This window comes from Erinaceus europaeus, chromosome 13 (assembly GCF_950295315.1).
Source record: "Erinaceus europaeus chromosome 13, mEriEur2.1, whole genome shotgun sequence".
Classification (NCBI taxonomy): domain Eukaryota; kingdom Metazoa; phylum Chordata; class Mammalia; order Eulipotyphla; family Erinaceidae; genus Erinaceus; species Erinaceus europaeus.
Genome location: NC_080174.1, coordinates 35,388,436 through 35,401,583, shown reverse-complemented (window position 1 = coordinate 35,401,583; position 13,148 = coordinate 35,388,436). Strand labels below are relative to the sequence as shown.

The following is a 13,148-nucleotide window of genomic DNA, read 5'->3' as shown; positions in this document are numbered from 1 at the left end:
AAGGAAACTTTGAGGTTCTATAATATATTGCCTGGGGAGATGAGTAAATTGTACCCATGTTTCTACAACTGCACTGCAAACCATTAACCCCTCCAATTAAAGAAAAAGAAATGTATTATGCCTAAGATACCTTAAGCAAATTAAGTTGGTTTTAAAATGATACTGCAAACCCACAGAACTTTTATGAAGTTTATATTTCTGTATAATCCTTTAAGTCCCTTTAATTTTTCTGTACATATTTTAATTCACTCAAAAATGCCTATTAAAGCAATATATACTCCATCTCTGTAAAATACAAGATCATTAATATTAAACATAGTTTAATCACATCTTCTAGAACATCCAGACTTCCTTTTGTGATTGTTCATACGAGTGTGTAATGCATTGCAAATGTCTTAAGAACACTGAGTTTTGAGTGAGAATAAATGCTGTGGGGAAAGGAATTTAGTCTGATTTTAATAGCAGTGATTATTGAAATTTAATTTGAATAAGACTATAAGAATTCAGTGCAAAGAAAGTTAACTCACCTCTCAAGAGTTAGCAGTTTAGCTTTTACTTATAAGGTCAAGTATTTTCTAACAGTAATAAAAAATTTTAGAAAGAAACTTTTATTTGCTCCAGTGCTTTTGAAAATAATATCCCTTATGTGTATTTGTATTGCAAATGAATTGTTTCAAAATGTTAATAATATATTATGTCTTGTTTTTTTTAAGTGAATGAATTTTTAACTTTTGAGGGTCCCATCTTGTTGGATATGAGAATTAAACATCTTATCAAAACAAATCAGTTAAGTCAAGCAACTACTCTAGCAAAGCTGTGTTCTAATCATCCAGAGATTGGTACAAAAGGTAGTTTTAAACAAACTTACCTTGTCTGTCTTTGTACCTCTTCACCAAATGAAAAGCTAATTGAAGAGGTGAGTATATTTTCTTTTGGTAGTAATTATTTTTACAGACATTAAATTTTAATTAGATCAAAATGACTTTTACTTCTCTTAAACAATGAGGAATCTACTATGCTTAAATTTGGCATACTCTCAGGCTGTGGCAAACTGGTTATAAGCAAATTTAAGCCCTATATATGTAAACTGATTTTACCTACCTTCTGTTTTAAATAATTTGAATCTCTTAGCAGCTGTGACTACAGTGTAGAAAATATGGTGGTGGCTTATTTTAGTATGAGGTTTATATCTTATCAGAGTTAGAACCTTTAATTAAACATGACTTTAGGATATTTGCACATTGTTTTAGCTGCTTAATTTACTTCTGTTATCTTACTTTCCACTAGGGACAATCTTACTTTTTATACGCACATGTAAAATCTGTCTGTTCAAACAAGATATTCATAAGAAGAATCCAGATATATACATACATAACATGCTGATTCAACTTTTTACTTGCAAATTTAATGTAAAACTTTTTTTAAGACATGATCTTTTTTCTCCCAAATCTGGCATAGTGCACAGTATATAAGTATTTGTGTGTGTTTATACTTTGGAATTCTGAGAGTGGAAACATGGTCCAAATGGAAATTTCACATTTTAGAGGACTTATTTCTGAAAAAAGTTGACGATCAATCAGGAAAATTGATAGCTCAATGTAGTAGAGCACAGGATTTGTGTGAGTCCAGATAGTCCCCAGGTTCAGTCCTTGTCACCACCATAAGCCAGAGTTGAATGGTGTACTGGTCTCTATCTTCTTCTCTCATAAAAAATAAGAGAGGGTGTGTGTGTGTGTGTGTGTGTGTGTGTGTGTGTGTGTGTGTGTGTGTGTGTGTGAAGGAGAACCTTAATAGATTGAACACTGTGTGAACATTGTATGTGTACAAGTGTCTTATAACTAATGGAAGTATCCATAATGGTAAGACTTAAGATATAAGACTTGAGAAGATAATTTGCAGAGTAGGCATAACCCCTCAATGGACAGAGATTATAATCAGAAACCAAAGGGTAGCAGTAGGTATGTGAATTATGTCTTTGCACAAGAATAGAAAGGAAGTTTCTAAATTTTCTGGTATTTAAAATTTTGCTCATTTTTTAAGTAATAAGTAGATATCCATAATATATAAATAGTTTCTATAAAGATAATGTATTGATCATCCATACATTATGCTGCTACATTAGGCTATTGGTGATATATTTGACCTGAATGTTACTTTTTATAAATTCACTTCAGCCAACTCATTAGTTTAAACGTGCTTTCATTTTTCATGTCTTTCTCTTTAGTGCCTTTTTTTCAAGAGAGACATCTAGTCTCTTTTTATTTCCATAAAATGGAAATAAAAGCCATCAGGTGCACTGTAAAATGTTTTCTTTGTAAATTCTATAAAAAGTGTTCAGTAGGGGGTGGGCGATAGCATAGTGGGTTAAGTGCATATGGCATGAAGCACTCAGACCTGAGTAAGGAACCCAGTTCAAGCCCCCAGCTTCCTACCTGCAGGGGGGTCGCTTCATAAGCGTTGAAGCAGGTATGCAAGTGTCTGTCTTTCTCCCCCTCCTGACACTAACCCCTCCCCCCCCCCCCCCCCCCGGTCTTCCCCATCTCTTGATTTTTCTCTGTTTTATATAACAACAAGGGCAACAAAAATGGGGGAAAAATGACCTCCAGGAGCAGTGGATTCATAGTGCAGGCACCGAGCCCCCAGCATTAACCCTGAATGCCCCCCCCCCCAAAAAAAAAAAAGTTCAGTAGGGGCGAGGTAGTGTCTCACCTGGTGGAATGGATATGTTACCACTCAAAGGAACCTGGGTTCAAGTTAGGATCCCCACCTGCAGATGGGGAGCTTTACAAGTGATGAAGTGCTCCTACTTTCTCTCATCTTGGTCCCTGTCATGCGACTCCCTCCCCAACCCATCCAAAAATAAATGGTAAAGTGAAAAAATTTTGATCACTGAATATGGAAGCATGCAGGAACTGATCCCTAACAGTATCCCTGGTTCATGGTGCATCCCGTGAGTACCCATTCATTGGGGAAACTGACGATCCTTCCTAGCCGACTGAATCCACATGGATCCCAGTCACTTTCAAGGCCAGCAACAAGCAGCTCCTGACAGCTTTCAACCTGACGCTGTTGACTGGCTATGTTGACTGGCTATGGAAGAAGGGCAAACGCTAGAAGAAGTATCCCTGGTGGAATAAAAAGTTCCTTTTTTTTTTTTTTTAACATTTCAGCCAGTTTGTTGCATATGTGTATGTGCCTCTTTGTAATGAATCTGGATCTATAAGTGATCATATTTCAAGTCGTCAAACAATATATATTTATGTAATATCTTCAGATACTTATATGTTAAATGCATTTTCAGAAATTATATAAGTTTCTGTGGGGTAGTATCATTAATATTTTTGTTGTTGACATCTGATTATCAGTAGTTCTTGATACCCGTACCATCATTGATATTATATCTATGTGTATATATGTGTGTGTGTGTGTGTGTGTGTGTGTGTATAGAATGTTCAGAGAAATTATGTAACTTCCACAAATCACAATGGTAGTTAAATGGTAAAGTCACAGATCAAATTATGTCCAAAAAAAGTCTCACATTCTTTCGATCTCATCATATTATTTTTTACTGAAAGGTATGTTATCTTTAAACAGTAATCCTAGTATACCTATGCAGACAAATGTCAGGAATTCAGTCCATGAGTTTTAAACTGTTAATCATTTTTTCATGTTACTGATAAAACTACTATTTACTGTGCCATTGTCAAAAATTTGGACTGCTTATCAGAACAAGTTCCTTCTAATTTTATTCTCAATCTAATTAATTTCATTTTCTCTTTAAGACATAGAATTCAGAGTTTGGTATATTCTTTTCTTGGTGTTCTCTTTGTCTTGGTGCTTTCTAGCCCAATTTAATGTACAAAATGGAACCTATGAGTTTGTTCTTCAGACCACCTTTACCCTCATTATCAAAGATTGACCTCAAGATTGCCCTCATCCTGTAGTTAGGCAGTTACTCACTCTAAGCACATCACAGCATGTGCACATATTTTTCCTGTACTAAAGCAAGGATGAGTGAAGAATCAGCAAAACAGTGATCTAGTTGTTTCTGGTATGTATCACTGGTCTGTCTTATCTTTCAGCTTTTCTTAGTTATTTTTTCAGTTATTCATGGAGCATGAGTAATTTATGACTGTTTACCATTTGTCACCTACTTGTCTTATAGGAAATGCTTATAAAATTCACATGTAAATTGTTTTATATGATAAGTAACTGAAGTAAGGTTGTAAATTTTTTATATTGTCTTTATTTATTAGAGACAGCCTGAAATCAAGAGGGAAGGGGGTGATAGAGAGAGACTGTCTCTCTCTATCAGCAGTGCTGATAGAGAGAGACAATCTGCAGCACTGCTTCACCACTCGCAAAAGCCTTCCCCCTGCAGGTGAGGACCGGAGGCTCGAACCCAGGTCTTTGCACATTGTAATACGTGCACTCAACCAGGTGCGCCACCACCCGACCCCTAAGGTTGTAAATTATATTTTTAAATAATTGTTAAGATGTAAAGGCATAATTAAATAAGGCAAATTGCCTTCATCGGTGTTACAGATAGATATTCATGAATTCTGACAAGACTTTTGAAATGTAAAATAGTGAAAATTCAGAGAATGGAGGCTAGCTGAAAATAGTATATGTTTCGTATTATACTTTTTCTCCTCAGATTAATAGACACCTTTATTTGCATCCGGTATGCCTTTGTCTCTGCTGATTCTCAGTTCGGGTGGAATACAAATACAGTCATAGTTCTTTTATAGTTTTACAGAACAGATTTAATGTGTAAAGGTACTTATAGTTATCTAATGTCTTTTATGTATAAGTGAATGATTATAAATGTCTTTATAGTTGATTCTCTGGCTGTGAAGAAACATTTCTTTTAATGGAAGCATTTAAGTATTGCTGTATATGCTAATGTAAAATAATTTTATGCCACATTTCTGTATTTTTCTGTAGATTTCAGAAGTTGATTGCAAAGATGCACTTGAGATGATTTGTAACTTAGAATCTGAGGGTGATGAAAAAAGTGCTCTTGTCTTATGCACTGCATTTTTATCACGTCAGCTCCAACGAGGAGATATGTACTGTGCTTGGTGAGTTGATGTTATCTTGTTTAAGAAAGAAAGTTTTTGTTTTTGTCACCAGAAACCTTGTTTTAATATCATCACTGAAAGGAGAGTGAACCTGGAAAACACCAGAGGAATCCAGGCACTATTTCTTTTACTTGAGTGAGAAGAGGAAAAAAGAAAGGACATTCAGAAGTAGTAATAGGTGTAGATGTGACTTAGAAAGAAAGGGAAGGCAGGACTATAAAAAAAAAAATGGGCAAAACCAAATTAGATATACATAGATATAGTTATAAAGTCAGCCTACATCTATGACCTTAGGAGAACTACTGCAGTTTCCAGTCGGGGGGAGAGGGGCTCAGAACTCCAGTGGTGGGAACAGTATCAAATAAAATCCCTCTTATCTTATAATTTTATAAATCAATATTAAATCACTATTTAAAAAAAAGAGGCCTGTTAAGTAAGTATGCAAAGTGAATTGTGAAACCCCTATAGATTAAGAATATATTTGAAAAATAAAATCTCTTAGGGGTGAAAAAAAAAAAGATCTAAAACTTATTGGCAGAAACTATCCTTAAAATATCCATATTTTTATTTTTTAGTTGTGATATTAAAAATCACAAGACTCCTCAATATACCAATAATGATCAGTAAAGGTTAGAAAAAAATGATGAAACAAAGATTTGTTTTGTATTGTGCGACAATAAAACATCTTTTTAGATGCTAGCAACCTGTGATTGAATGTTTTCCCCCTCTGAATATTTAGTTACACTTTTAGACACAGCAATCTAAGTAATTTATATGTAGAAATATTTTTTTTCTATTTATGAGATACTATTCTATTTTACAAACTATCAGTACACATTTGTTCATATCGTACATTTCCTTAAGCTCATCATATATAATCTTCTGGAAATATATAGCTATTAAAGATTTTTACTTCAGTTAATTAAAAAAATTTAAGAGGGTGGGGGTAAATAGCATAATAGTTATGCAAAGAGATTCTCATGCTTGATGCTCTGAAGGTGTCATATTCAGTCCCCCACACCGTTTTAAGCCAGAGCTGAACAGTGCTCTGATACAAAAAACTTAAGAACAAGAGTCTTAAATTAGTGTTAACTGACAATTTTAACTATTCATCAGTATATTTAGTTTTTAGAATTGTGTTGGTACTATGAAAACAAAAGAAAATTTCATTTGAGATACTCTTACACTTAAGAATATTGGCCAAGTGACACATGGCATACAAAAGAAGATAGGACAAACAAGGTAAGTAAATGACTGTAATCAGAGACTATTTAATAACATCTCTGAACAATTGATCTTTGTTACAAAGGGAAAATTGGGTTTGCAGTACAGTGGTTATTGATATTGAAAGCAGATAGAAAAAAGAGAAAGTAAGATGTATTTTCTAAGAACAAGTAGATTGTGTTACATACCTATCGGTGATGCCTAAGAAATTAATGTATTATATTGTTATTAAGGACCCCAAAATATAAAGTTTGTTTATATACTAAATAAAAACAAGTCTTCTATAAACTTTAAAATAGAAGGATGGCAAAATAGAAATTTTTGCTTAAAACACTTTTTTTCTTTCTTTTTTTTTTTTTAATTAATTTTTTTTTTTTTTTTTTTTGGGAGAGATGCAGAGAGAGAGAGAGAGAAACACCAGAGCACTGCTCAGCTCAGGCTTATGGTGGTGCGGGGGATTGAACCTGGGACTTAGGAGCCTCAGGCATGAGAGTCTGTTTGCATAACCATTATGCTGTCTCCCCCGCCCTGAAACACTGTTTAAATAGTTGAGAATTGGCCAGGGACTGAATGGTGAGAACAGAGTTGGGGGAGGGAGTAGCAGCTTTCAGGCTGTTAAAAGCAACTAGGAAGTGAATTAAGTAGCTTACTTGAGAAATCACAAATACTTCCTTTAGAAGCAGGATTGAGTAATCGAAGTGTTGACCACAGTCAGAAGATAGAGATCTTGTCTTTTAATACACTGGTTTTCGGAAGAGATTAAAGTAGAGAAGTCTTACAAAGAAGTAAAGACGTGGAAGTAGTCAGCACTGGAGAGACAGATTTTGGAGTCCTTCATATATAGGCTGAAGTTCAATAAATGAACAAATCATTCAGGATAGTGGTGAGAGGGTTAAGTTCCTAGGAATGAAAACAGAAAATTCTAATAGGAAAGACTTCTATTGAGGATACTTGCTAAAAAAAAAAAAAAAGTTAAAGCAAGGGAGATTTATGTGGACATTAACCCTGAAGATGAGAAGAGAAATAGGATGATAGGTGAAAGGGCAGAAAATTCAGTTTGTCAGTAGAATTATTTTGTATGGGAAATGCATTTGAAATAAATTGCAAAATTCATTCACTAATGTGGCACATATTTATTAGATTTTCTTTTGGGTTCTCTGTCATTATTGATTCTTAGTATTTACTAATGAAGTTTAAATTTTAAGTGGCCAGCTAGATTGATTAATTTTACATTTTAAGTTAGATTTTTTTTTAAATAAAAAAAACCTCATTACGGATTTTTAAGTCTTTGAGGCATTTTGCATATATACATCGGTGCTGGTTACATAAAGCTGAAGTATGAATCAAAGTTCTGTTTTTGTAGGTTTAAATGTCAGGTGTTTTCAACTTTTTTTTTCTTTTTTCTTTTCAGGGAACTCACTCTCTTTTGGAGTAAGTTACAGCAAAGGGTAGAACCATCTGTACAAGTGTACCTAGAAAGGTGTCGTCAGCTTTCTTTGTTAACCAAGACAGTCTATCACATTTTCTTCCTGATTAAAGTTATTAACTCAGAGGTAAGAATAATAAAAATACCTCTTCATAACTTAAAATAATAAAAATTACCTTTGATAAAAGATTCACTTTATTTTGGAGTATCTCTGTATGTTTTGTTTATGTTATGTTATGCTTTGAATATTGATTTCCTTATTAGCCTTTTTTAAAACAAGCATTTGATACAGAGAAGCTTAAAACTGCAGTGAGAGCCAGGGGTTTGCTCTTAGCCAGAAGAAAAGTAATATGCATAATACTGGTATTGTATTCTACTTAGATGTTACACAGTTAGATAATTTGATTCTACAGGAATCTATACCAAGAGTATAGAGAAATAGATTGCCTCTGTTACTAGAAGTCTAGCAGTTACTAAAATTCCATCTACAAAACAACAAGAAATACCTGATAAACATCTTTTAAAACTGTATAACAGCTGCAATTGCAAGAATTCCGGGGAAATTACTAGTCTCAAGATAAAGAAGCATCTAAAAGCTGGGACATAAAGTTTAAGCTGGGGGCCAGGTGGTGGCACACCTGGGTCTTTGTGCACAAGTGCCTGGTCCCCAACTGCAGGGGGGAAACTTCACTAGTGGTGAAATAGAACTGAAGGTCTCTCTCTGTCTGCCTCTGCCTCTCCCTCCCCCCCCCCATGTGTGTGTGTGTGTGTGTGTGTGTGTGTGTGTGTGTCTGTCTGTCTCTGTCCAATAATAAGTAAAGATTTAAAAAAAAAAAAAAAAAAGACATTTTGAGCTGTTTGATGTTAGGCATCTCCTAAACTGAAAAGTATTGAAACTAAGGTGGCCAACAGGTACAGGAGAAAACTATGTGGGAATAGCCCTTTCAAGTTGGGAAGTTAAAACTGTGCCCCACCCTCATTAGTGAAGTACTATAATTGAAAGGGTAGACTAGAAAAATATTTCTGTCATAGGTGGATGGTAAAGATCCTTGTGTATATATTCAGCTGGGCTATGAACTGTGATCACATTTACAAAATGTGAAACATTATACCAGGAGAGAATTTTAGCAAAAAAAGAATAACAGTAGGATTAAATTAACATGGGTAGAAATTACAGAGTACATACATTTAAAGCCATCAAGATTTACAAAACCAGGAGACCAGGTAGCACAGCGGGTTAAGTGCAGGTAATGCAAAGTGCAAGGGCCTGCGGAAGGATCCCATTTGAGCTGTCTTCCCCTCCCTCCCCACCCCCATTCGTTTCACAAGCGGTGAAGCAGGTCTGCAGGTGTCTGTCTATCCTCCTCTTCCCCTGTCTTCCCATCATTTCTCGATTTCTCTCTGTCCTATCCAACAATGACAGCAATAACAACAACATCAATAAACAACAAGGGCAACAAAAGGGGAAAAAATGGCCTCCAGGAGCAGTGGATTCGTAGTGCAGGCTGAGCCCCAGCAATAACCCTAGAAGCAAAAAAGAAAAAAAGATTTACAAAACCTATGAAACAAACTGGATTGAATCAATTTTAGTAGACAAAAGCTAGGATTATGTTTCTCTAAATAATACTATATGGATAAATCTATAAAGTATATATTTAGAGAGATAAAGGGTTAAAACATAAAATACTATCAAAATGTCAAAGCAGATTAGGTCATTGAAATGAAAACATTAACAATTGGATTAAATAGATTAGACACAAAAAGTGTCAGGCCTCAGTTGCTCTGGAGAGGTGGGTTCCAGGACATATTGGTGAGGTTGTCTACTTGTTTACTTATTAAGCTCTAGTTGACTCTGCAAAAGAAACAACACATAGCTGGAGCATCTTTTTATATTTTTTGTTGTAGCACTATTCCCGTCTTGATGAATAAACAGAAAAGTTTGAAATATAATGTAGGTCTTTTTATTATAAAAACAGCAATGTTAAGGCTTATGTGTTAGTACATTTATTCTCACAGAATTTTATATAATGTAGATGCTGAACAAATAAATTAGCCCTTTAAATCTCTTGTCTCTGTGACCAAAAGGGGACTATTTATTTATTTATTTATTGTCACCATAGTTATTTCTAGGACTTGAGTTCCTATGTAATGAACCCACCATTCCTGGCAGTCTTTCTTTTTGTTCTTTTTAGTAGAGACAGAGAAGTTAAGGGGTAGGGGGTGGGTAAGGGTTTGAGGAAGATAGAAAAAGAGACACCTACAGTACTGATTCATTGCTCATAAAGCTTACCCCTGCAGGTGGGGACTGTGGCCCTAAACCCAGGTTCCTGAACATGGTAATGTGTGCACCACTACTCAGCACTTTAAAACGGGGCCTTTTATGAATATCAGAATCTACCTTTACACCTTTAAGTTTCTGGAACAATTTCATTAAGTAGGTGGACCTGGTGGTGGTATACACTTGGTTGAGTGCCCTTGTTTTTTATTGTTGTTGTAGTTATTGTTGTTATTGATGTTGTCATTGTTAGATAGGACAGAGAAATGGAGAGAGGAGGGGAAGACAGGAAGAGAAAGACAGACACCTGCAGACCAGCTTCACCACCTGTGAAGGGACCCTCCCCTGCAGGTGGGGAGCCAGGGTCTTGAACCAAGATCCTTATGCCAGTCCTTGCACTTCGCGCCACCTACGCTTAACCCACTGTGCTACCACCTGATTCCCAATTACAAATGTTTTAAGAGCGAGCCTGGGCAGATTGCACAGGACTTAAATGTATAAATTCCCAAGTTTGATCCCTAGCACCTCCAATAGCCAGGGCTGAAAAGTTCTTTGACTTTAAAAAATAAATACAAGTTTTCGGAACTCTGTGTGAACTCTGAATAAGTGCCAATATATTTGTCTTATCAAATCAGTGTCTAGAGTTGTAGTTATCAAGACATGAAAGAATAGTATGTTGAAAACTACAGTTAACTCAGTTTGCCTGAAGTTTAGGCTTGTTGAGTAAGGGGAAAGAAATGGTGAGGGTAGATCAGTCAAGGCCTGGGTTAGGTTTTGGTAGTCCTTTTGTATTACATGATAAGTTTACATTTAATTCTAAGTTACTTTAAAAACCATTTAAGAAATTTTTAAGCTATGTAAGATGTTATGGTATGACATCAAAAAGAACTGAATCTGATATCACATAGGGCACTAATAACCAGTTTGTAAGTTTTAGGTTAAGAATACTATACAGTTAGAGTGAAGGAACAAAAAAACAAAAACAGAAAAATCTTATATTTTTTTTCCCCAGTTCACGTACTACTGTTCTAATGCCAAAAAGGACTAGATCTCTGTATTCTTACATTGAACTATTACTTAATTTTTTTTCCTTTCACTCATAAATTCAAGTTGACTATGTAAGTACTTTTATTAACTTGTTATTTATGAAATTGATCTTTATGGAGTATTTGAATTTTAATCACATTATAACTCTAGGAGATTGTGAATTCAAACAGCCTTAAAAATTTTGTTGACTTATTGATGAGAGAGGAGAAAGAAAACCAGAGTATAACTCTGGCACATGTGATCCTGGTTATTGAGCTTAGGACTGCATAGTTGAAAGCTGTGAAAGTACAGACCCTGTCAGGCTTTTATTATTATTTCTTTTTCTTGCCTGAATCTCATAATCTGTTCTATCCCTTGGCTAACTTGTTTCTCATGTATTTATATCCTTTTTTAAAATAAAAGTAAATTTTTTTTTAAGCTTTCTCATTGCTGTGTTTTTCATTAAAGTGAGTCTTACCTTCATTATTCCTCTCAGTAATAATAGTTCAAGATGGGGCCAGGTTCAAGTCCCTGGTCCTCACCATCAGGGAGGAAGATTCACAATAGTGAAGCATGGTACAATTGTCTCTTTCTCTCACCCTCTGATTATATCCTTCCTCTCTCAATTTCTCGCTATCTTGTTAAATAGTAAAGGAAAAAATGGTCACTGGAAGCAGTGGATTACAGGTACTAAGCACCAGTGATAATCCTGGTGACATTAATAATAATAGTTCAGGTTGGGGAGATAGCACAATGGTTATACAAACAGACTTCCCAAGATCGGCATGTTCAGGGTGGTATGGCTATAGACCAGAAAAGACTTTTGTGCATGAATAAAGTATGAAGGCATTCTTAATTTTTTTTAATTTGTGGGGGATTAATATTTACAGTATAGTTCATTATACACCAGGTTCCCAAAGTTCCTTCTGTCCTACTCCTCACCCCTTCTCTTTCCCCAGTCCTTTGCTTTGGTGCAACACACCATGACTAATCCACATTTCACTTTGTGTTCTCCCTCCTACCCCTGTTTATTAAGTTCCTCTTCTAAGTGAGATCATTAGGTAGGCTTCCTTCTCTTTTTGGCTTACCTTACTTAACATGCTTTTTTCAAGTTCCACCCAAGATGATAAAAAGAAGATGACTTCATTTTAACAGCTGAGGAATATTCCATCATGTCATTATACCACAATTTTTTAAGTTATACCACTTATCTGTTGTTGGACATTAGGGTTGCTGCCAAATTTTGGCAATTACAGACTGTGCTGCTATGAACATATGTACACATAGATCTCTACTGATGTTTTTATTTTCTTTGACATTTTCAGTTTTATAGTTTAGGTAGACAGTTTTGTTGTAAAAGGATTGCAAATTCAAAAGTAAAAAGATTTGTGCTAACAGTCCTGACATTTCCTAGTCACTTAGTGTGTTAGTTTTATGTCTTGCGTTGTAAGGGCCCCCTTTTTTAAAATTTTTAAAATTTTATTTATATGAAGGAAACACTGACAAAAACCATAGGATAAGAGGGATACAACTCCACATAATCCTACCACCAGAACTCCATATCCCTTCCCCTCTCTTGATAGCTTTCCTATTCTTTAACCCTCTGGGAGTATGACCCAAGGTCATTGTGGGATGCAGAAGGTGGAAGGTCTGGCTTCTGTAATTGCTTCCCCACTAAACATGGATGTTAACAGGTCGATCCATACTCCCAGCCTGTCTCTCTCTTTCCCTAGAAAGGAAGGGCTCTGGGGAATCAGAGCTCTAGGATACATTGGTGGGGTTGTCTGTCCAAGGAAGTCGAGTTGGCATCCTGCTAGCATCTGGAACCTGGTGGCTGAAAAGAGAGTTAACATATAAAGCCAAACAAATTGTTGACCAATCATGAACCTAAAGGCTGGAATAGTGCAGATGAAGGGCGGGGGGGAGAGGAAGGGTTTCCGTTTTGTAGATAGATAGTAGGCCTATTCTAGTTATATTCCAAAGGACCTGTGGCTATACTAGTTTTTCTTTTCTTTTTTTCTTTTCTTTTTTTTCCCCTGAGCCTGAAATCTGATATGCAGGTGGATCCAAGTTATTGTCTGGGGAGATGATGTCATGGCTAGGAAAAGGACCA

General features: G+C 35.5%; 1 protein-coding gene across 1 annotated transcript in view; it reads left to right on the top strand.

The window, feature by feature from the left end:
* The window catches only part of ZNF292 (zinc finger protein 292), a 75,019-nt gene that overhangs the window by 52,571 nt on the left and 9,300 nt on the right, over window positions 1-13,148 (top strand). Inside the window, exons 5-7 of the mRNA XM_007528714.3 lie at window positions 714-916; window positions 4,948-5,084; window positions 7,720-7,861. Coding sequence (XP_007528776.2) covers window positions 714-916; window positions 4,948-5,084; window positions 7,720-7,861 — 482 coding nt within the window. The remainder of the gene's footprint in view (window positions 1-713; window positions 917-4,947; window positions 5,085-7,719; window positions 7,862-13,148) is intronic.